Source organism: Oncorhynchus mykiss, chromosome 17, assembly GCF_013265735.2.
Source record: "Oncorhynchus mykiss isolate Arlee chromosome 17, USDA_OmykA_1.1, whole genome shotgun sequence".
Classification (NCBI taxonomy): Eukaryota; Metazoa; Chordata; class Actinopteri; order Salmoniformes; family Salmonidae; genus Oncorhynchus; species Oncorhynchus mykiss.
This window is the reverse complement of record NC_048581.1, coordinates 79196190-79221279: the sequence shown is the minus strand read 5'-3', so window position 1 is coordinate 79221279 and position 25090 is coordinate 79196190. Positions and strand designations below refer to the sequence as shown.

At 40.5% G+C, this 25090-nt stretch overlaps 2 protein-coding genes across 6 annotated transcripts in view; both read right to left on the bottom strand.

Moving 5' to 3' along the window:
- Positions 1–4747: 4747 nt before the first annotated feature.
- LOC110494641 (transmembrane protein 51) lies at positions 4748–19879 on the bottom strand. 2 transcript variants are annotated; one of them, XM_021569885.2, is made up of 3 exons: positions 19599–19879; positions 6763–7245; positions 4748–5989 (listed from the first exon to the last, which is right to left on the bottom strand). In XM_021569885.2, exons 2-3 carry the CDS (start codon positions 7146–7148, stop codon positions 5566–5568), a joined length of 810 nt encoding a protein of 269 aa, XP_021425560.1. In that variant the 5' UTR covers positions 7149–7245; positions 19599–19879; the 3' UTR covers positions 4748–5565. The 2 variants fall into 2 exon arrangements, with proteins under 2 accessions (XP_021425560.1, XP_036804152.1); XM_036948257.1 differs by lacking the exon at positions 19599–19879 and adding an exon at positions 19118–19411.
- Positions 19880–21322: 1443 nt separating this feature from the next.
- LOC110494640 (kazrin) overlaps positions 21323–25090 on the bottom strand; it is a 246870-nt gene continuing 243102 nt past the window's right edge. For 2 of the 4 annotated variants that reach the window (XM_021569878.2, XM_021569879.2), the window contains 4 exons: positions 24337–24438; positions 23948–24114; positions 23707–23818; positions 21323–23539 (listed from right to left, as the gene is read on the bottom strand). In XM_021569878.2, the coding sequence (XP_021425553.2) occupies positions 23381–23539; positions 23707–23818; positions 23948–24114; positions 24337–24438 (540 nt within the window). In that variant the 3' untranslated portion in view covers positions 21323–23380. Of the gene's footprint in view, positions 23540–23706; positions 23819–23947; positions 24439–25090 lie in introns of those variants that run through there. The other 2 variants (XR_005036681.1, XM_036948230.1) reach the window with 2 other exon arrangements.

Below are 25090 nucleotides of genomic sequence, written 5' to 3'. Positions count from 1 at the left end.
CTTTCCCCTCCCTCTCTCTCTCTCTCTCTCTCTCTCTCTCTCTGTTTGTTTGTGTCTGGTTCAGTCATTGAATCCCGGCCAGGAATGTGACTGACTCCCCGGGCTGGCTGTTCCCTGAACGAGTTGTCCCTCCCCCTCATACCATGGCAGCTGCAACAGCAGCCACAAAAAACCTAGTAGACTGGAAAGTAAGGGTGGAGTCGGACCTCAATGGGGAGAATACATTAATCTCAATTGAAACTATTAAAACTAGTTCCAAGGAGCCTTTATAATGCATGAATGTATCCATGGCAGTGTTCATAAATATATGTGTGATACCACAGTCTTGGTGTCAGTGGTATCTACACTGAGTGTACTAAACATTAAGAGCACTTGCTCTTTCCATGACATACACTGACCAGATGAATCCAGGTGAAAGCTATGATCCCTTATTGATGTCACTTGTTAAATCCACTTCAATCAGTGTAGATGAAGGGGAGGACACAGATTAAAGAAGGATTTTTAAACCTTGAGATAATTGAGACATGGATTGTGTATGTGCCGTTCAGAGGGTGAATGGGCAAGACAAAGGATGTAAGTATCTTTGAACGAGGAATGGTAGTAGGTGCCAGGCGCACCGGTTTTTGTTAAGAACTGCAATGCTGCTGGGTTTTTCATGTGGAGTCCATGCCCCAATGAATTGAGGCTGTTCTGAGGGCAAAGGGGGGGACACATATTTTTTGTTGTTGTTGCCTAAATTACATTTTCTTGCTGGCTCTCGTTTTTGATTATTGACCTGTGGAACACTCTCCATGTATCTACAATTATATATATACATTTGATCAGTAAGAAGTGGGCTTTTCAGGTTTTTTATCTCACAAGACTTAGATTAGAGTCAGATTAGCAATGGGGGTTAGTTGTAACAGGGTTATTTGTATTGCAGTGTACCTAAAATGATATGGTATTTTATATGGTAGTTAGACACATTCACATAATGATATCAAATTTCAAAGTGCTGTTATTGTGAAGTGGAAACGTCTAGGAGCAACAACGGCTAAGCCGCGAAGTGGTAGGCCACACAAACTCACTGAATGGGACCGCCGAGTGCTGTAGCGCATAGCACGCAAAAATCGTCTGTCCTCTGTTGCAACACTCACTACTGAGTTCCAAACTGCCTCTGGAAGCAACGTCAGCACAATAACTGTTCATTGTTGGGAGCTTCATGAACTGGGTTTCCATGGTCGAGCAGCCGCACACAAGCCTAAGATCACCATGCACAATGCCAACTGTCGGGTGGAGTGGTGTAAAGCTTGCCGCCATTGGACAATGAAGCAGTGGAAATGTGTTCTCTCGAGTGATGAATCACGCTTCACCATCTGGCAGTCAGATGGACGAATCTGGGTTTGGCGGATGCCAGAAGAACGCTACCTGCCATAATGCATAGTGCCAACTGTAACGTTTGGTGGAGGAGGAATAATGGTCTGGGGCTGTTTTTCATGGTTCGGGCCCCTTAGTTCCAGTGAAGAGAAATCTTAACGCCAACATACAGCATACATTCTATACGTTTCTGTGCTTCCAACTTTGTGGCAATAGTTTGGGGAAGGCCCTTTCCTGTTTCAGCATGACAATGCCCCATGCACAAAGCCAGGTTCATACAGAAATAGTTTGTCGAGATCGGTGTGGAAGAATCACCAAACATCGGTGCCCGACCTCACTAATGCTCTTACGGCTGAATGGAAGCAAATTCCACAGCAATGTTCCAATACTCGCTAATGTAGGAACATTGCCTTTACGTTTCAAACATGCTGTAACACTGACATACGGATTGAATAGAGCCCTAAAATAGTATTTTCATAAATAAGCAAAAGGAAAAAAGTGTTCTATTTAGCCCCAGTCTCCCCGAGCCCAAACATGACCCTAGCCCAAACATGACCCTAGCCCAAACATGACCCTAGCCCAAACATGACCCTAGCCCAAACATGACCCTAGCCCAAACATGACCCTAGCCCAAACATGACCCTAGCCCAAACATGACCCTAGCCCAAACATGACCCTAGCCCAAACATAACCCTAGCCCAAACATGACCCTAGCCCAAACATGACCCTAGCCCAAACATGACCCTAGCCCAAACATGACCCTAGCCCAAACATGACCCTAGCCCAAACATGACCCTAGCCCAAACATGACCCTAGCCCAAACATGACCCTAGCCCAAACATGACCCTAGCCCAAACATGACCCTAGCCCAAACATGACCCTAGCCCAAACATAACCCTAGCCCAAACATGACCTTACAACGTTTTCCCCCCGCAATGCTAAACATAAATAAGTACATTTAGTTATCAAACCCTGATCTCCAAATTAATACTACACAAAATATTAGTATTATTATGAAATTGTTTAATAGTCACAATAGGTTAAATTATTTCAATTGTGTATTTTAGTAGCTTAAAGACAACTGCAATTATAGCAAATCCTAGCAGGTAACACTTTAAAATAACTTTCATGAATATGCCATTATGAATGCTTAGAAATGGTTATACATGTTCAATACTTATGATGAATTGTAATTCTTATCAGCTAAGGCCTATAAATGCTTAAACCATTAATAAGTATTTCATTATTTGTAAACATGTAGACCTATTAACATTTATAATGCCCAGTTTATTAACGGTTATTTGTCAACGTTATAATAAAGTGTTACCCAAATATTTCTATGGTGAGCTGTCAAAAGGCTTTAATAGTCTACTATTTTACAGGCAGAACGACATAACAGAATAAGTTGAATATTCGATTAATCATTTGTAGATATAGCCATGAAAAGTAGGACCTCATTGTGCTTTTGGAAAAACGTGTACTACAAGTTAGTGTTCACCATAGGTTCATGTGAACTCCTGAAATCAATAGGAAGCTATGATTAGCGTCCTATGCTGAATTATTTGGTGCAGAAAATATACATTTCCTTAACACTTCAGATAAGATTTGTGTTACCAGTTCATTACGCCAATTATTTTGCAACAAACATTTTACTCCAATTGGAAAACCTTTTGCAACCAAAACTAGCGTTTCAATGGTCAAATTCAGGTAGGTCCCTCCCCGTTACGTTCTGCTTGCTTCCGTTTAGTTCTTGAACTGTAAAGTTACCGTTGGAAGACAATGAGTACACACCAGGACGATGTTCAGTAACCAAATGTTGAACGTTACAGATATGCAACGAATAGAGCCGCGTGGATTCTTTATTATACGGCAGAGGCATGTTTGTTCCTCATAGCGTATTACTGGGGTAATCCGAACATTCCAAAACGTTGGGTCTTGCTGAACGCACCCCAGTTTGATGACAATATTTTGTGGATTTTTTCCCTTTGTGATGCTCTATACATGATATAACCAGGGGGTTTTCACTAAACCGATGTTTTGCAACAGAAAACGTTTACTCCAAACGGAAAAAGTTTTGCAACGAAAACGATCGTTTCTATTATAAACATGCACGTAGTTCCTGGCCTATTACATTCCGTTTGGGTTTTTCAATGGTCTCGGTTGCAAGACGTAATGAATCCATTCCCTGGGCTCAGTTTCCCCGGTTTGACGGCATGGTCAGGAATAAACTTCCACCCAATCCTTCACTTTACGTGGGTTCATTTTTAATACCACTAGAGGGTGCTAAAATATAATTTACTAAGAAAAATAGGAAGCCATAGGAATTTTATGGCAATATAAAAAAAAATGACAATCTTACTATATAACCGTAGGCTAAAGAACATTCTGGGCAACATATTGTTTGTTTACACATGACATTAACATGAATTAATGTGTGAGATTGTGATGCATCTTTAATCCATACAACACAAACAACTCAGTCAATTTTATTTCTCAAGAATCCCAAAATAATGATTTGCACGTTAAAATAAATACATTGATATTTAATTTTTTTAAAATCAGACAATTACCCCAATACCTTTCATGACTTATTTAAATTTGTGTCAATACAGAAACAAGCGCATACACACAAACCAATTCCACAGACCAGAGGTCATTCATACAGTGCTATCTATTGAATTTGGTCACCTACACTAAGTATATATACAGTACACCCCCCCCCCACCCCCCCCCCCCCCCCCCCCCTAATTTTTAAAAACTAGGATAGTCAGTTAAGAACAAATTCTTATTTACAATGACGGCCTACCCCTGCCAAACCCTAATCTGGACACTGGGCCAATTGTGAGCCGCCCTATGGGACTCACAATCACGGCCGGTTGTGATACAGCCTGGAATCGAACCAGAGTCTGTAGTGATGCCTCTAGCACTGCAGTGCCTTAGACTGCTGCGCCACTCGGGAGCCCAATAGTTCAAATTTTTCCTCCTAGTGTCAGATGACAAAAAAATCTTTAAGAAATAACTGCCGTTAAATTCTAAGAACATTATGCTTCTCCAATGATCTTCCCAAACATGTCTGTAGTTAGGTGAACTGGGTCAGTACTAGAAAGGTACATTCATTCACGGTCCACATAAGTAAAGAAACCTTGAAGCAGTCTTATCAAAATGCTCTTAACTCTGTAAAAATGTGCATAGTTAATTAGATAAATTAGCAAAGATAAAGTCTTCAGTTTATTTGGACTTCAGGGTATTCTACCTGCTATTCCCTTGAATGTAAAGCTGACGAGACAACACTTATTCCCTTTCATTGTTGCTAAAGTTATAGAAAATGGCCATTTTCATGATTCACATTCAATACTCTCCAAATACCAAACGTCAACACACGAGGACAGAGGCCAGTCAACATAAAGGTATTTAATTATTCCTTGGCTTCAGCATGTCCTCTACATAGTAGTACTATAAAAACACATTCTCAAAAGTTGTGCCATTCTTTGTATAGACAGACATGAAACTACCATTTCCATAGGGCATTTGTTTCCAGTAGTCCATGAGCAATCACAGTGTGGGACAAACTGATGACATGGATCGTTTCCTAATAGGCACATCTGCTGATACAATACAATTACCAAGGCACTGTTATGACACAATTTTATGCATTCCATCTGAAAAGGTTAAGGACATTTTCTGGATGTCAAGATGTATTTGTGCACAAGATAAGAACAAGATAGGGAATTATCTTCCAAACACAGCCACAGTGTTCTAAACAGATAGCATAGTGCACATAAAGAAGCCCTGGAATAAATATGCCATTAAGCAGATTTCAATAAACAAGTCAAGATAGAGCAGAGAAACATCTTGATTCAAAGCAACAATGTCAGTGTCTTGGTCTCAGTGTGAAGGAAGAAGACTCCCAGCCAGGCCTCTGGACTCAAGGCCCGTGTATCCACAAAGTGTCTCAGAGTGGGAGATCTGAACTAGGATCGGATTTGCCTTTCAGTTCATAATGAATAAGATTGCATGGACAGATCCTAGATCAGCACTCCTACTCTGAGATGGTATGTGAGTTCAGGGCCTATATTCACAAAGCATCTGGTATAATGGTTCTGCTTTCCAAATATGGTATTATTATTAGTCCATCTGATCCAGCAATAGTGTTGTTTTACTCAACATTGAAAAACAATGCTTGTAGTCCTCCCAAGCCCGAGGGCGCTGTCAGAACTCAGGCATCTTGTCGTCATACTGTGGTGGTGGCGTGATGGGTTCAATGGTCACCTTCACATCAGTAGGGTTGCGGACCTTAAAACGGAAGTCCTTCAGATGGAGTTTCTCTGACTTGATTCTGCGTACCCTGAGCGGCCGTAGTATCCGTCTAGCCCGACTGCTGCTGCGGGTGGGGGGGTTGGCTGCAGTGGCGGGGGTGGGCTGGGGATCCAGGGCCGGAGTGGTGGGAGGAACCTCCTCTGAAGTAACTGCTCTTGGTCCCTCCCCCTCGTTTTCCACAGCACTGATGAGGTCTTCGTATGAAGGCAGCTGGGAGGTGCTGTGGCGTAAGTTGCTCTGGCGTATGGGGTACTGGCCACTGGTGACCGCCTCCTCATAGCTGGGCACATCGTAGGCTGGTGCTGGCTCCCCTGCACTACAAAATAATGTACAGGGACCGCGGTTTAAAAAAACATTTTAGCAATCATTTACATTATGTTTTTTTTAAGGATACTAGAAAAGCTAAGTACTGCTTCTTAACTGATCACAATCACAAAAACATCCATTGCCAGAACAATAAGAGCTTTTGTAATGATATGTTTCTGCTATTGTTGTAAACCTCACGAATGAGAGTCATTTGTAATGCAGGAAGTTGTACACACAACTAGCCACACCGGCCAGTAGTGGTAATAAGTGCATGTTCAATGTTTATTTTTTCCTCTAATGGACTTTTATCCCTTAATTACTTTGTGGTATGTACTGGTATGACATTTGGTGCTAGTTTTGAAAGTACAAAACATTAAGGACACCTGCTCTCTCCATGACAGACTGACCAGGTGAATCCAGGTGAAAGCTATGATCCCTTATTGATGTCACTTGTTAAATCCACTTCAATCAGTGTAGATGAAGGGGGGCAGACAGGTTAAAGAAGGATTTTAAAGCCTTGAGACATGGATTGTGTATGTGTGCCATTCGGAGGGTGAGAAGGCAAGACAACTCAATATTAGGTAGGTGTTCTTAATGTTTTGTACACTCAGTGGAGATAAACTGGTGCTTTAACATTATCAATCAAAAGGGAGGCATGTTGCAGGCATCATTCTAGAAACTAAGTTATATGGGTTAATAGTGAAAACGAAGCCTCTGAACCCCTTCTTGGATGATTAAAATAAGTTACTGTTAGTGATTATCTAAATTGTTTAAAGCACTCACATCTCTCTTGCCTCCCCAGCCACATGGTCCACAAAGGGGACCTGTGTCTCCTGTCCTCTTTGGCTCCCCCTCCTCTTGTTCCTCACCCCCAGGTAGATGGACAGCAGCAGCATGGCCACCCCCGCCCCCACCAGCACATAGGCTATTGATGAGGTCTTCGCTGTTTCCCTGTCCTTCTCTCCATCCCCAGCATGGTCCACTGGTACAATAACACTGAAGTTGCCCGGAGCCTTGGTTGTCTGGGGAGCATCCCCGGGCACCACAGTCCACACGATCATGACGATGCCCAGGGCTATGAGCCCCACCCCCAAGGCACACAGAGCATATGAGGAGCCGGACCGGCTGCCCCCATAGCCGGAGCTGTCTGGACCGCCACTGGAACACATCACCCCCCCCCCCACGTGGACCCACCAGAAGTGTCACACAATCAGATACAGCAGACTGGGGAGAGGAGGCTCAAGGGATGAACCCCGTAGACCTAATCTGCAATGTGGGAGAGAGGAAAGTTGTTTTTATATTAAGGAGCAGGAATGTAGCAGCACAATAAAACTGGCAAAGGCTCAGACTAGCTGAAATCAGATGACAATGAACAACTTCCTGGAATAGACACAATGTGGCTAGGAAGGGGGCCAAAGCCAGAGAAGTTCATGGAGGGTCACATTAACCTACCCGCGTTTTAGTTATTCACAAATATATTTTACATGATAAAGAGCCGCTGGAATAGTGCCAATTAAAGATAACTGAATTAATCATATGAATGAGCCAATCATTGACCAACAAGCACCAGGAAATAATGTAGGCCTATACTATTGTAGTGAAGTTCGAAGAAATTTTCAAAACTACAAAGTCCAAATTAAAAGCTAGCCCTGTGATTTGAAATCCATCCAAATGTATTGTTGGAGGTAGTGTGCATGGCAACGTAATATGTACCATGGTAATTTATCATTGTCCTGTCTTTAAATACTTCACTGTTTGAATGTGTTGGTATTTCGAGTGACAATATATTACCCAGACAATGTCCTGAACATTTCTTTGTGGGTCTAGCCCTCCTAAATCATGCTAAAACAACACTACACTTTGCTCAGGCTGTGTTGAGGTTGTATTACTATAGTATAATCAACAGAAGATTCTAAACTGCTGGCACTTCAACTAGTTTCTTTTCAGTTTACAACTAGAGCATTTCACATTGTAATTGTCAGGAAGAGCATTTCACATTGTAAATGGTGGATATTCAAAATTACTGTCTCATAGTGATACCTCCATATCATGCTATGAGTCCCTTAACGTGGATTCAGCAAACACTGACAGTACTTCTTCCTTTTAGCTCCTAATGCTAAAAAGGGCCCCTAAACAAAAACACACAGAAATCTGTCACTCTCGGATGGATCTCTAACTGACCATACCAAGACAACAACTTGTACTGGGAGTCTGCATATAATACCACTTTGGCCTAAGTGTGTAACCTATACATATAATACCACTTTGGCCTAAGTGTGTAACCTATACATATAATACCACTTTGGCCTAAGTGTGTAACCTATACATATAATACCACTTTGGCCTAAGTGTGTAACCTATACATATAATACCACTTTGGCCTAAGTGTGTAACCTATACATATAATACCACTTTGGCCTAAGTGTGTAACCTATACATATAATACCACTTTGGCCTAAGTGTGTAACCTATACATATAATACCACTTTGGCCTAAGTGTGTAACCTATACATATAATACCACTTTGGCCTAAGTGTGTAACCTATACATATAATACCACTTTGGCCTAAGTGTGTAACCTATACATATAATACCACTTTGGCCTAAGTGTGTAACCTACAGCCTATGAAGTGTGCATACATTTCTCATGAAGCATATATTTTGGGCTCCTGAGTCGAGCAGCGGTCTAAGGCACTGCATCTCAGTGCTAGAGGCGTCACTACAGAACCTGGTTCAATTCCAGTCTATCACAACCGAGTCCCATAGGGCGGCGCACAATTAGCCCAACGTCGTCCGGGTTTGGCCGCCATTGTAAATAAGAATTTGTTCTTAACTGACTTGCCTAGTTAAATAAAGGTTCAATAAAATAAATAAATATTCCTGATATGCAATGTTTGGTGATAAGTGTATTCAACATTATAATATACAGTGCCTTGCGAAAGTATTCGGCCCCCTTGAACTTTGCGACCTTTTGCCACATTTCAGGCTTCAAACATAAAGATATAAAACTGTATTTTTTTGTGAAGAATCAACAACAAGTGGGACACAATCATGAAGTGGAACAACATTTATTGGATATTTCAAACTTTAACAAATCCAAAACTGAAAAATTGGGCGTGCAAAATTATTCAGCCCCTTTACTTTCAGTGCAGCAAACTCTCTCCAGAAGTTCAGTGAGGATCTCTGAATGATCCAATGTTGACCTAAATGACTAATGATGATAAATACAATCCACCTGTGTGTAATCAAGTCTCCGTATAAATGCACCTGCACTGTGATAGTCTCAGAGGTCCGTTAAAAGCACAGAGAGCATCATGAAGAACAAGGAACACACCAGGCAGGTCCGAGATACTGTTGTGAAGAAGTGTAAAGCCGGATTTGGATACAAAAAGATTTCCCAAGCTTTAAACATCCCAAGGAGCACTGTGCAAGCGATAATATTGAAATGGAAGGAGTATCAGACCACTGCAAATCTACCAAGACCTGGCCGTCCCTCTAAACTTTCAGCTCATACAAGGAGAAGACTGATCAGAGATGCAGCCAAGAGGCCCCTGATCACTCTGGATGAACTGCAGAGATCTACAGCTGAGGTGGGAGACTCTGTCCATAGGACAACAATCAGTCGTATATTGCACAAATCTGGCCTTTATGGAAGAGTGGCAAGAAGAAAGCCAATTCTTAAAGATATCCATAAAAAGTGTTGTTTAAAGTTTGCCACAAGCCACCTGGGAGACACACCAAACATGTGGCAGAAGGTGCTCTGGTCAGATGAAACCAAAATTGAACTTTTTGGCAACAATGCAAAACGTTATGTTTGGCGTAAAAGCAACACAGCTGAACACACCATCCCCACTGTCAAACATGGTGGTGGCAGCATCATGGTTTGGGCCTGCTTTTCTTCAGCAGGGACAGGGATGATGGTTAAAATTGATGGGAAGATGGATGGAGCCAAATACAGGACCATTCTGGAAGAATGGCCTGAGACTGGGACGGAGATTTGTCTTCCAACAAGACAATGATCCAAAACATAAAGCAAAATCTACAATGGGATGGTTCAAGAATAAACATATCCAGGTGTTAGAATGGCCAAGTCAAAGTCCAGACCTGAATCCAATCGAGAATCTGTGGAAAGAACTGAAAACTGCTTTTCACAAATGCTCTCCATCCATCCAATCCAAGAGACATACCCCAAGCGACTTACAGCTGTAATCGCAGCAAAAGGTGGCGCTACAAAGTATTAACTTAAGGGGGCTGAATAATTTTGCACACCCAATTTTTCAGTTTTTAATTTGTTAAAAAAGTTTGAAATATCCAATAAATGTCATTCCACTTCATGATTGTGTCCCACTTGTTGTTGATTCTTCACAAAAAAATACAATTTTATATCTTTATGTTTGAAGCCTGAAATGTGGCAAAAGGTCGCAAAGTTCAAGGGGGCCGAATACTTTCGCAAGGCACTGTATATATTTGAATGCATAACTGTCTAAAAATACATGCATGCCATTTACATGTACCTGTCAGCCAAGATATTAAATGGTTTGACTTGTTGGATCACTAGAAGAGATGCTTCAGGTGGAAATAAAAGACTGTGGTGAAAAGTGTGAACAGCTTTGCAGTGCAGGTCTAAATATGCCCTGAAGACACTATCCAACAAAACCTTACACCTTAATGTGAAGGATGGCAGTTGAAGGCATGCACTGCACCTATCACGGAAAAGTATTGGCATGAATGTTATGGTACAGTGACAATATCAGAAGCATGAATGTATAAAAAAGCCTCCTATAGCAACAATGTGCTTGGTGTGCTTTCAAGGTGACAAGCAATCACATTACACTAAAGCAGGCTTTAAAGTATGGGTCGTGACACATGGACCTGTTAATGGTGGGTTGCGATGTGTCAAGAGTAAATGTATCATTATTTAATTACTAATCATTAATTACTGGAAGTGATTTGGCCAAGTGCATCGGCGCTCTCTGCTTAGCAGCGGTCTCTGCTCAGTTTGGCAGTTGCGTCGCGAGAGAGGTGTGTGCCTGTGTGCCTGTGTGCTTCGCGGTTCACCAGATCTTTTTTCTGCAGTTTTCGTGAAGATCACGCCGCGACACACACAACGAGCCGATGATGCGCTGCCTGCTACTCGTCATTCCCACTCGCCATCACTCACCGCTGTTATCACATGGACTCATGCTAGCCACAAGGTCTGACTGAACTCAATATACAGCGATGAGTTTCTCCCTCTTTCATACACATTTTATAACGAGGAGCGCACACAATGTGTTTAGTGCGGTGAAGTGCATAGTAATTAGTCTCTCAAAACGAACAAATGAATAAAACGATATGTCCTGACCCAACATCCACAGCATGGTGGTAAACCCAGAGAGTTTTTTCAGAACAGGGTAGAATGCTTCAGGAAACAGTGCTTCTGACAGTGGAAAAGTCAGCTAGCAAGGCATTGTCGTCATTTTATAACAGGTAATAAGCAGAAATAAGAAAGTACTAACTCTCATACACAGCTAATAGATAACATTCACCAAAGCAAGCTAGCTACTGATAGTGCAATCCTAGGAACAGTACAGAAGATGAAAAATGTTCAGAAAGTCTAGTTGGAACTGTTGCTGTTAAAATACATTTAATAATTTTGTATTCTTAACTCGAATAAACTGATTGAAGCAAGATGCTGTTAGAGGCAAACACACACACACACAGTTCTGGGTTGTTCATCTTCAGCAGGAAGCGGTCTCCTGCCTGACTGAGAAAGCAGTAGATGTTCTGGTCCAGTTTGGCACCACATACCTATATGTGAGTCAAGGTTCTCAACTCTGACATTCTTAAAAAAAAAACAAGTACAGAAACTACATTTCAAGGCTGAGCATCACCTCAGAGTTGCACTGTCAAAAACAGAGCCCAAATACACATGAGAACTTCAACCAGCCACACACCTCTCATTGGGACTGTGTGTGTGTGTGTGTTTGTTTGTTTCCTGGTCTACATCTGTGTGATGTGATAAATCAGTTTATTCCAGTTGAGAATTAAAAATGATTTATTGTATTTTAACAGCACCAGTTCCAACTTAGACAGATATGTAAGTGTGTTTTTAAATGGGGGAAAATAAACATGAATAGATATTTAATGTCATTGTTATGGCCTAAACTGCATTTGTTTTAGGCATGAGGGCAATGAAATGTACCGATATTTATGTATAGCTGCATATTTTCCTAAGCTTGGGTCCCAGGAAAACACAGAATCTGTCATTTGGGTGTCAGGCTAGAAAAGATGAAGAACCCCTGCACCAAAGTCAGGTGCTCTACAGCAAATACAGACGTTGTAAAAAGTGCAGTCATAGTGCAAGATTCTGTACAACAGCAGACTCAATGAGAATCTTCTATTACGCCAAGCCAGAGTCCCCTGTTTCATCCAAAAAGTGCAGTCATAGTGCAAGATTCTGTACAACAGCAGACTCAATGAGAATCTTCTATTACGCCAAGCCAGAGTCCCCTGTTTCATCCAAAAAGTGCAGTCATAGTGCAAGATTCTGTACAACAGCAGACTCAATGAGAATCTTCTATTACGCCAAGCCAGAGTCCCCTGTTTCATCCAAAAAGTGCAGTCATAGTGCAAGATTCTGTACAACAGCAGACTCAATGAGAATCTTCTATTACGCCAAGCCAGAGTCCCCTGTTTCATCCAAAAAGTGCAGTCATAGTGCAAGATTCTGTACAACAGCAGACTCAATGAGAATCTTCTATTACGCCAAGCCAGAGTCCCCTGTTTCATCCAAAAAGTGCAGTCATAGTGCAAGATTCTGTACAACAGCAGACTCAATGAGAATCTTCTATTACGCCAAGCCAGAGTCCCCTGTTTCAAGGAACTTAAACAGTAAGTTGGCGTGTGGCGCAAATCAAATACAAAATTGTCACGTGCACAGTTTCCAGCAGGTATAAAAGGTGCAGTGAAATGTGTACATGCTAGCTCCTTCAACACTAATCAAGTCAAAATTAAAACAAATAAAAAGTAATTACAGGAAAGTAGTATGCATAGTAATACAACTGATATGTACACAATAGGATATACACAGAGGACACAAAACATTAAGAACACCTGCTCATTCCATGACAGGCTGACAAGGTCAAAGCTATGATCCCTTATTGATGTCACTTGTTAAATGCACTTCAAAAATCAGTGTAGATGAGGAGGATCGTGTATGTGTGCCATTCAGAGGGTGAGTGGGCAAGACAAAAAATCGAAGTGCCTTTGAATGGGGTATAGTAGTAGGAGCCAGGTTTATGGCTGTGGCGTCATGAAAATGTCAGCCAGTGATTGTCACGCAAATAACTGCAGGTCTCACGGTAATAAACTGTTAATTAACATAAAAAAATGTAGCAACTCCTGGATTCCTACAAGCCACTGATGCAGACCTTTGGAACCTCTACATTTTAAATAAGTCTAACAAATCTATGTAATATAGCCTACACCTTCACAATAAAGTCATTATTTTAGACAGGTCTAAAGAAACATGATATGAAGAAAATGTAGTCTATTTCAGAAGAACAGAATAGCATACTCTGAGTTGTCCTTATGTCAGGTCCTGACCTGGTTATGCCATATGGCTGTGGGCTAAACTAGTTAACTTACCAGGCAAGATTTGCTTTGAATTCCATGGCATTATTTAATGTTATTTTATAGCATGAAGAACACAACTGAACATAGCTGAGTAAAATAGAAAGGCTATTTTCTCCAAACGATTTGAAGGAGTGCACCCATGCGGCTATTCTGCGCTGAGCGTTTAACAAAGAAACAGGTACTCTTACATAAATAACTCTAAGCATATAGTGTAACTGTAGTTGTGATGTTGGGCTATATGTGTTTTGATTTTAATACATTCTAAGGCTGCATGATGCAATTAATGATGATTTTAAAACGTTGTGCCCTTCGGCTGAATATAATCATTATAAATTCCCAACTCCCTGCTACGTGCCAAAGCACCTCTCTTTCACGTGTTCGTGTCTTTCGCACAGGCTACAAGTGAAGACAGACACACCGGGGACGCAACTGAGCGTGTCCTTATCCAATTTCTATACCCTTATCCAATTATTATAAAGGTGAATTTTTATGGTGAAAATGATCTTCCCTTATTAACTTGAAACTCACGCTTACACCCATTCTAGTCTTACACCCATTGTAAAGTGGCTTAATGGGCTTCATTTAAAAAAGTTATTTGGCCACTTTAGTTGTGATACAAACCTTACCAAAACATATAGGCCTATATTACATGAGGTTCGCGATGGAGTTGAAAAAGGTGTGAAAAAAAAAGCATGCTCTGTTTCTTGCCTTAACCTCTCTGGGATCGTTCGGGATGCTAGCGTCCCACCTCGCCAACAGCCAGTGAAATTGCAGGGCGCCAAATTCAAAACAACAGAAATCTCAATTAAAATTCCTCAACCATACAAGTATTTTACACCATTTTAAAAGACACACTTCTCGTTAATCCAACCACAGTGTCCAATTTCAAAAAGGCTTTTCGGCAAAAGCAGAACATATCATTATGTTTGGTCAGCAACTAGTCACAGAAAGCATTCAGCCATTTTCCAACCAAAGAGAGGTGTCACAAAAAACAGAAATCTAGATACAATTAATCACTAACCTTTGACGATCTTCATCAGATGACACTCCCAGGACTTAATGTTACACAATACATGTATGTTTTGATCGATCAAGTTCATATTTACATCCAAAAACCTCAGTTTACATTGGCGCCATGTTCAGAAATGCCTCCAAAACATCCGGAGAAATTGCAGAGCCACATCAAATAACAGAAATACTCATCATAAACTTATATAAAATACATTAAATGTACATGTATTAAATACATGTTTTACATAGAATTAAAGAGAAACTTGTTCTTAATGCAACCGCTGTGTCCGATTTCAAAAAAGCAAAAGCACAATTTTCAATAATCTGAGAACAGCGTTCAGCCACAAAAGCGAGCCATACAGTTACACGCCAAATTGTGGAGTCAACAAAAGTCATAAATAGCATTATAAATCTTCACTTACCTTTGCTGATCTTCGTCGGAACCCACAAGAAATGTTTGTTTTGTTCGATTACGTCCATATTTATGTCCAAATACCTCCGTTTTGTTTGTGCGTTTAGTTCACTATTCCAAAGGCACAATGCGCGAGCGCAAAATCCAGACGAAAGGTCTGGAAGGTCAAGAGTTCCATTACAGTTTGTAGAAACATGTCAAACGACGCATACAATCAATCCTTAGGGTCTTTTCATAATAAATCTTCAATAATATTCCAACCGGACAATAGCGTATTCATTACAGAGGAAAAAGAAGGAACAGCGTGACCGCGCAGTAAACAACTGATTGGCCACCGCCTAGTCCACTTGTTGAAACAGCTCTTATTCGACCACCTTCCACAACAGAAGCCTCAAACAACATTCTAAAGACTGTTGACATCTGCTGGAAGCCTTGGGAAGTGCAATCTGGCCCCATAGACACTGTATATTGGATAGGCAATCACTTAAATTAAACTACAAACCTCAGATTTCCCACTTCCTGGTTGGATTTGTCTCAGGTTTTCACCTGCCATATGAGTTCTGTTATACTCACAGACATCATTCAAACAGTTGTAGAAACTTCAGAGTGTTTTCTATCCAATACTACTAATGAGATGCATATAGTAGCATCTGGGACAGAGTAGCAGACAGTTTACTCTGGGCACCTTATTCATCCAAGCTATTCTAAACTGTCCCCCTGTCACCAAGAAGTTAAACAGCTTGGAAAATTCCAGAACATGATGTCATGGCTTTAGAAGCTTCTGATAATCTAATTGACATGAGTCAATTGGAAGGGTACCTGTGGATGTATTTCAAGGCCTCCCCTCAAACTCAGTGCCCATTTACTTGACATCATAGAAAAAAATCAAAAGAAATCAGCCAAGAACTCAGAATTTTTTTTGTAGACCTCCACAAGTCTGGTTCATTCTTGGGAGCAATTTCCAAATCATACCGGTCAGGAAGGAGACGCGTTCTGTCTCCTAGAGGTGTACTTTGGTACCCAAAACGTTTGATCCAAGTTAAAGAATTTAAAGGCAATGCTACCAAATACTAATTGAGTGTATGTAAAATTCTGACCCACTGGGAATGTAATGAAAGAAATAAAACATTCTCTACGATTATTCTGTCATTTCACGTTCTTAAAATAAAGTGGTCATCCTAACTGACCTAAGACAGGGAATTTTTACTAGGATTAAATGTCAAGAATTGTGAAAAACTAAGTTTAAATGTATTTGGCTATGGTGTATGTAAACTTCCAACTTCAACTGTATGCATGTACGAACGATGCTGATTCAAGATTTGACTGGCTGAGAAAAGCTGCCTACCGGTCTGTCTCTTCCCAACACATTCATTACTATTGGACAGCTGGAGATCGAATTTGAATATTGAAACAATGTTGCAAATGTCGGAGAGACAGACAGCAAGGCTTATACAAATCTAAGCTGTTGAAAACTAAATCTTAGTCTAAAAGAAATGTAAGAATTTCTATAGTGGAAATCAAGTTTATAAACTGCCTGGCTGGGCTGATGAGACAGTGGATTGCACAGTCAGATGGAACAGGGTAAATAGGTATTTTAACATCATAGATTTAGCCAGTGGTATCTTGTGGAATAGACAGAGGCTGAAATTGAGTTTTAACCAATCAGAATAACACCCAACTACAATGGAAATGGGACCATAGAGTGAACATGTTTTAGAGGCTACAGCTAGACAGACTCAAATCCCACACCTACATAGTTCAAACTCATTAGGAAACAGTGTTCTGATCAATGTACACAAAAAATACTTTACATGTTAAGGTAATTAATGTTTCCTATTGTGTAAATTGTAACAGGTTTAAGTCATCTAACTTCTTGGCACGTGTCACAGTCCCATGGAAATCCAGACTAAGCTGATTCCAGAGGTGACAGATGATAAATAACCTCTTATGACCACACCGAGTGACTGAAATAGAAGAAAAGGACAGGAAACATTGCGCAAACAAAACAATTAACCATTTGGTTGAGTAATGTTTTTTGAAGCCCTGGTTCTTCAACAAAAATAGGCATATAGCCTACAGTGCCTTCAGAAACTATTCACACTCCTCGCCTTTTTCCAGATTTTGTTGTGTTACAGCCTGAATTTAAAATGGATTACATTGAGATGTTGTCACTGGCCTACACACACACACACAATACTCCATAATGTCAAAGCGGAATGATGACATTTCAATTTTTATATATTAAAAAAAGTAAATAAATTAAACTGAAATTTCTTGAATCAATAAGTATCCAACCCCTTTGTTACGGCAAGCCTAACTAAGTTCAGGAGTAAAAATGTGCCTAACAAGTCACATAATAAGTTGCATGGACTCACTTTGTGCAATAATAGTGTTTGACATGATTTTTGAATGACTACATCTTCTCTGTACCCCACACATATAATTATCCCTCAGACGAGAAGTGCATTTCAAACACAGATTCAACCACAAAGACCAGGGAGGATTTCCAATGCCTCGTAAAGAAGGGCACCTATTAGTAGATGGGTAAAAAAAAAAGCTGACATTGAATATCCCTTTGAGCACAGTGAAGTTATTAATTACACTTTGGATGGTGTATCAATACATCCAGTCACGACAAAGATACAGGCGTCCTTCCTAACTCAGTTGCCGGAGAGGATGGAAACCGCTCAGGGATTTCACCATGAGGCCAATGGTAACTTTAGAACAGTTACAGAGATTAATGGCTGTCATAGGAGAAAACTGAGGATGGATCAACAACATTGTAGTTACTCCGCAATACTATACTAATTGACAGAGTGAAAAGGAAATAAAAATATTCCAAAACATGCATCCTGTTTGCAACAAGGCACTTTTTATTTAATTTAAACTTTATTTAACTAGGCAAGTCAGTTAAGAACTAATTCTTATTTACAATGACGGCCTAGGAACAGTGGGTTAACTGCCTTGTTCAGGGGCAGAACGACAGATTTGTACCATGTCAGCTCGAGGATTTGATCTAGCACCTTTTCGGTTACTGGCCCAATGCTCTAACCACTAATAATAATAATATTAGTAGTAATACTGTAAAACATTTCTCTAAGCAATTCACTTTTTGTCCTGAATAGAAACGTATGTTTGAGGCAAATCCAATAAAACACATTACTGAGTACCACTCTTAATATTTTCAAGCATAGCAGTGGCTGCATTATGTTATGGGTAAGTTTGTAATCGTTAAGGTCTGGGAAGTTTTTCAGGATAAAAAGCTGAGCACAGGCAAAATCCTAGAAGAAAACCTGGTTGTCTGCTTTCTATCAGACATTGGGAGATTATTTCACCTTTCAACAGGACAATAACCTCAAACAAGGCCAAATCTACACTGGAGTTGCTTACCAAGACAGTGAATGTTCCTATGTGGTGAGTTACATACAGTTCACTTAAATCTGCTTGAAAACCAATGGCAAGACTCAAAAATGGTTGTTTAGCAGTAATCAACAACCAATTTGATAGACTACTGAAAATGAAATACATAAATATCTAATTTACATAAGTACTCACATGCCTTCTGGGTAAGTCTCTAAGAGCTTTACACACCTGGATTGTACATTATTTGCCCATTTATACTTTCTAAATTCTTCAAGCTCAATCAAATTGGTTGTTAATCATCGCTAGACAACCATTTTCAAACCTTGCCATATATTTTCAAGCAGATTTTTCAAGCCCTTTTAACAGGTTATGGTAGTAGGTGCCAGGCGCACCGGCTTGTCTCAAGAACTGCAACACTACTGGGTTTGATGGTCAACAGTTCCCTGTGTGTGTCAAGTATGGTCCACCATCCAAAGGACATCAAGCAAACTTCAGTGACACCTTTGTGGAGTCTCGGTCTTCCGTATACACACGTGTTCGGAGATGCAGATAGCTAATTAGCACAGCTAGTCCACCATCTTCCATCCGATTTCTTTAAACGAGCGCTATAACATGGAAATATGGCCTTGTGGAAACTCTATCCCTATAAGAAAAGTGTGTATCAATTTAAGTTTAAAAAAATATATATTTCTCGCTGATATGAAAAATAAGGTCCGTATGCTTCCAAAACCATACCTTAAACAATGCGTGTTAATGTTCAGACCGAACGTTGCGCTTCCTTACAAAACACCCCCTTACAGAAGACGCCTTTTCCAATGACCCTTACTTTATGAAAAATGTAATCTAACAGACTCATTAAGGGCTAGCTTCTAAGGGGCCTTTACACGATTTCACAGACCAATTAACTGCATTACATCATGATTAAATCAGACTACTACCAACTTAATGTATCAATTTGACTACAATTCTCCCTCCCGAATCCCAAAACAATGTATCGCTGCCAGCCATTTGAGCGAAGGTGTTTGTAGTGGGGAGGAACTGAAATCATGTTACAAACTCTGTGGCATTAGATCACTTGTAACTCTTGACATCTTGCCATAAGAACTGCGATTTTGTGTTATCAGATAACACGGCCTAATACTTCACAGATAATATAATAGTCAGTCTGAACACTGCTCAAACTGTCAAGGTGATTTGCAATTTGAGACGGCCTTACCTTATTCTTTCCAGCGGTAAACGCCCAATGAATTCCCTCCCAATCGAATACCTGATGTATCGCAGGTGTCTTCAAAATTATGATATTGCTACCCCAGTATCCAGAATGTAATCCTGCTATTTACACAATCTGAAATATGTATTAACGTGTGTATTTCCCCCGATGGTAGTCTCTATAGAATTCAGGGAATATGTTAGACAGGAACTTTGTCCAACTTCCCCCCTATTGTAAAGCGTTAACTCTTTGTTCCTTGGTCATAGAGCACGTAGTCTCACTTTTTATAAGGCAACCTGGTCTCATAGATGAGACGTAACATAGTAATCCGGGCCCGTCAAATCAGTGTATGTTACGTTTTGTATTTGGTATGGTTACATAAGACAGAAGGTCACTTAAAGGGGGAAAACGAAAGTAGGGTGGTTAGTCAGGGTGGATGGGAGAGCGTATAATGTGAAAGTCTAGTAACCCAAAGGGTGTGTGTTCAAATCTGATCACAGACAACTTCAGCATTTTTGATAATTAGCAACTTTGCTACTATTCAACTACTTAGCATGTTAGCTAAACCTAACTCCTAACCGGCTAATAATGTTGGCTGGAACGGAGCGAATGGAATTGGATCAACCACACAGAAACCATGTTTTTTATATATTTGCCATTCCTCTCCAGCCATTACCACAAGCCCGTCCTACCTATTCAAGGTGCCACCAACCCCCTGTATACTTTTCCCTAACGACTAGCTAACATTAGACACCTAGCTAACAGAAAATGAGAATTTGTAACATGTCATGCATTTGTACAGCCTGGATTCAAACCAGGGTGTCAGTAGTGATGCATCAAACACTGAGATGCAATTCCCCATAAAATTCAAATAAACTTGGATTGACAATTCTATTCCCCCAAATAGGCCTGTCTGAGAAGTTCCTGAGCAGACTAAATCCAAGTGAAAATAAAATTATAACTACTCGATTTTCTTGTGCTCATAACAAACTGAAATAAAGTTAATTTTAGATAGCATTTATATATTTTATTATTGAGTACATTAAACACAAGTGCTCCATAATGTAAAAAGAATCTGCAATGCCACAATGTACATTATTACTTAATAAGCATCTATTTGAAAACATACTATATAAACTCTCTTTCTCATTTAATGGAAATTGCCCCTTTGTTCTGTTGTCAGTAGTCTGACTATATATGGATGGGATATGCTTGTTTTGAAAGTAGATTGTGACACCATAACAAAGTCAACAGTATAGTGTGTGTTTTCTGTAACACATAAGCCATTGATGTTCACACCACATCTCACAACCACAGTTAACTAGTTTGAACTAGTCTAAAGTTCCCGCTTTGTATCTCTATATGACTGTGTTCACTAGGGTGCTGGGGTGACGCCCATAGCTGACAGCCTTGTCTTCCTCTGGTTCGAGTCCCCCTCCAGCTGTTTGCATATAGAGACATGGCTGTGGAATGCAGTGGTGAAATATACTGTTGTACTGTTGTATGGTATACATCAGGGGTGTCAATCTCATTCCATGGAGGGCCTAGTACCGGTTTTTCATTTAAATTGAGACCTAGATAACCAGGTGAGGGGAGTTCTTTACTAATTAGTGACCTTAATTCATCAATCAAGTACAAGGGAAGAGCAAAAACCTGCAGACACTCGGCCCTCCGTGGAATGAGATTGACACGTGCTATACATACTGCATACAGCTCATGCACTCTTTTTCTTTTGGAAAAGTTTTATTGACACATTTCCTTTAAAAACAGCTCATACATTTTTTACATCATTGATACACATAAAAACGGCAACAAAGCATAAAACACAGCATTTGAAAGTTACATTTAAATTTGTTAAAAAGTACATGTTGTTAAAACCAATGAAAACAACCATGGATAAAAGTACTTTCCTTGTAAAAACATCAAATCTGTAAAAGCCATTTAAAATGTGTACTAATGATCTAACAAAGGTAAAACATTTTTAAGACATGAAAAACCATGTTAAAAAGTCACTTTGTTAAAAGGCTGTCTTCAGTCCCTTGTACAGGAGGGGGGTGAGTATTTATCAAGCTCACCTCATCCTGCTCTTCTGAATAGATCATCGTCCCGTCCTTCGGGGCCCAGAGGAGATCCCTCCCCTAGGCGCATCGCCCTAGGCGCCGCATGCACTCTTGCTACAATCATGTGTGGTAAAGATAATTTAGTTATTGAAAATAAAACAAAGATTTCCCTTGACATTCTGTCCTTTGAAGACATTCTAAACCATGGTATTATTTAACTGTTCTTTTCTTTGAGGTCCTTGATTATCTGCAATGCAAAATGTACAAACATTTACAACATTGTAATCTCTGTGACACAGAGAGACACACTGTAGCTAAATCTTTACCTTCTAATGAATTGATGAGTAATATTGTAATACATTATTTCCCCCATATTTACAGTGACACATGGAAGTGAAGTGCTTTTATTGCTTTCAGTAAAGTTAAGAATATTTATGACAAACATATCAAGCTGTAGTCTGTATTTTTATTACATTTTTTATCTTTAACTCTGCATTGTTGGAAACTGACCTGTAAGTCAGCATTTCACTGTTAGTCTACACCTGTTGTTTACCAAGCATGTGACAAATAACATTTGATTAGGTTTTTATCTGTACCTCTTAGCCACATTTGAGCTATTTGAACAAAGAGAAAGCTCTGCTCCCCCACACCTAATTCTCTTCACGGCTGTTGTCTCTCACAATATAGAATGTAATGATAACCTTACACAGAACCCAGTGAATGGAGGGTTCCAAAGAACAGGTTCCAAGTTCCAAGTAGTAGTCATCTGCAACTTTTGAGCCAGGAAACCCAGGCATGCCAACATCAGGCCCCTGCAGGGGGAGGCAGGCCAGACAGTGAGATACAGGAAACCCAGGCATGCCAACATCAGACCCCTGCAGGGGGTGGCAGGCCAGACAGTGAGATACAGGAAACCTATACATGCCAACATCAGACCCCTGCAGGGGGAGGCAGGCCAGACAGTGAGATACAGGAAACCCAGGCATGCCAACATCAGACCCCTGCAGGGGGAGGCAGGCCAGACAGTGAGATACAGGAAACCTATACATGCCAACATCAGACCCCTGCAGGGGGAGGCAGGCCAGACAGTGAGATACAGGAAACCCAGGCATGCCAACATCAGACCCCTGCAGGGGGAGGCAGGCCAGACAGTGAGATACAGGAAACAGGGCATAGACATCAAAGAACCAGGACATCAGGCGTCTGTCTTCCTTCCATGTGTCCTCCTCGCATGGCCACATTTTCATCAACATCAGGAACAGACCACTTTCAGCCTCCATGGACTTGGGATGGTTTGTTTTATTGCCCAGAAGTGACTTTTTCCTTTACAGGTCAACATTATTTTGTTTGATATGCGGAAACACATTATTAGCATAATGTTCCTTGATAGATGTTACAACAGATGCCTTGATAAAGAAATGTTGTGATGTTCATTCTTAGAAAGGAAACATGGCACCAGTGTTGCAATGTGGAATTTTGAATGTTACCACATTTTCATAGTTTTCCCGATTCAAACATAAGGCATTACGTCCACTGATCTATTGACATTTACTGTACAACAAAAGAAAGAAAATGTCTCTAAAGTTGAAAAAGATTTTAATTCCAAAAAATAAGATGAAAACTTAGACTGTCAACAAGCAGGTATTATGTTGATTCTGAGTCCAACCACCAGTATCCACCTCAGGCTAAATGGAAACTGCATTGAAATCCTTGGTGGCTCTGCATAGTTTAGACATTGGTGATCTCAACACTGTTGTAGGTGTGCATGGGACTGCCCTTCGTCCTGGGCACAGCCTGCACCCGCGCCTCTCTGGGCAGAGATCCACAGCTGCCATGGTAACCAAGGCCCCGTCCAATGGCTGTCTTTGGGCTGAACCTTAGAGGACTCTGGGAAAATGAAAGGAAGAATGAGTCACAAAGCAAAACAGAGCTTTTACCCAGTGGAAAAATACAGCCCCAGTTTGAATATCCGCAGTGAATAACTATCATTTTTATAGCATGTATTCTTTTGAGTCTTCTTGAATGAAATTGTTATTAAAGTAGTTTCTTGCTACCTTGCCTGGTCTTCGTCTCATGGAGACACTCTCGTCATTATAGCGGCTAACAACAGAAGGTGATTGTGGTGGGGTTCCCGACTTATCACAATCCTGCTCAACACGACTATGCCTGCAAGTAGTAGGAAGGAGGGGATATTTAATTGAGCTCACTGCTGTGAACACTTCCTCAACAAAACATTCCACTTATTACTATTGCTAAGGAGCTTAAAACCATAAATGATAGAGCAAGACTAATCACCTGGCAGGGATGGCGAGAGCCTTCATCTCCTCATATAGGTGCCGATGGAGCATGTGTTTGTGGCTGGGGATTCCCAGGGCCCTGCCCATGGCATCTGCATCAAAGGAGGGGTCCAGAGCCAGCATAGCACCATGGACTCCCCTGCCATGGAGACTGTCAGCATACTCCTGGACAGTGGGACATAGAAACAGAATGTTTAGCGAGACAGAGGAGGTTTTCCGATTTATTCAAGAACAACAATGGCAAACAAGCAACTTGTCTCAATTTTACTCATCCTCCCCTATCAGGATGTAAACAGAGTATACACCAGTCTATTGGCCCCAAAATGGAGACAGTTAGAACGGAATCCAGGTCTATTCTGATGTTTCTGTTGTAGGAGAAAGACACACTTTTAGGTCTATGTCTCTGATCCACTTCATGACTCTGTGGCAGGTCCAAACTACAGGGTCCTGGTGCTGGTGCTCACACTGGGCCCGGCGAGCCTGCAGCACCTGCACACCAACAACACACATACAGTACTGTTACTGTACAGTTACAGTACTGTTACTATAAGATTACAATACGGTATTGTTACTATACAGTTACAATACTGTATTGTTACTATACAGTTACAATATGGTATTGTTACTATAAGGTTAATATACGGTACTGTTACTATACAGTTACAATACCGTATTGTTACTATACGGTTACACTACGTTGTTGTTACTATACAGTTACAATTCGGTACTGTTACTCTATGGTTACAATATGCTATTGTTACTATACGGTTGCAATACGGTACTGTTACTATAAAGTTACAATACTGTATTGTTACTATACAGTTACCATACTGTATTGTTACTGTACGGTTACAAAACTGTATTGTTACTGTACGGTTACAATACTATATTGTTACTATACGGTTACAATGCTGTGTTGTTACTATAAGGTTTCAATGCTGTATTGTTACTGTACGGTTACAATACTGTTACAATACTGTATTGTTACTGTACGGTTACAATACTGTAGTGTGACTATACGGTTGCAAATCTGTATTGTTACTATACGGTTACAATACTCTACTGTTACCATACGGTTACAATACGCTACTGTTACTATATGATTACAATACAGTACTGTTACTATATGGTTACATTACAG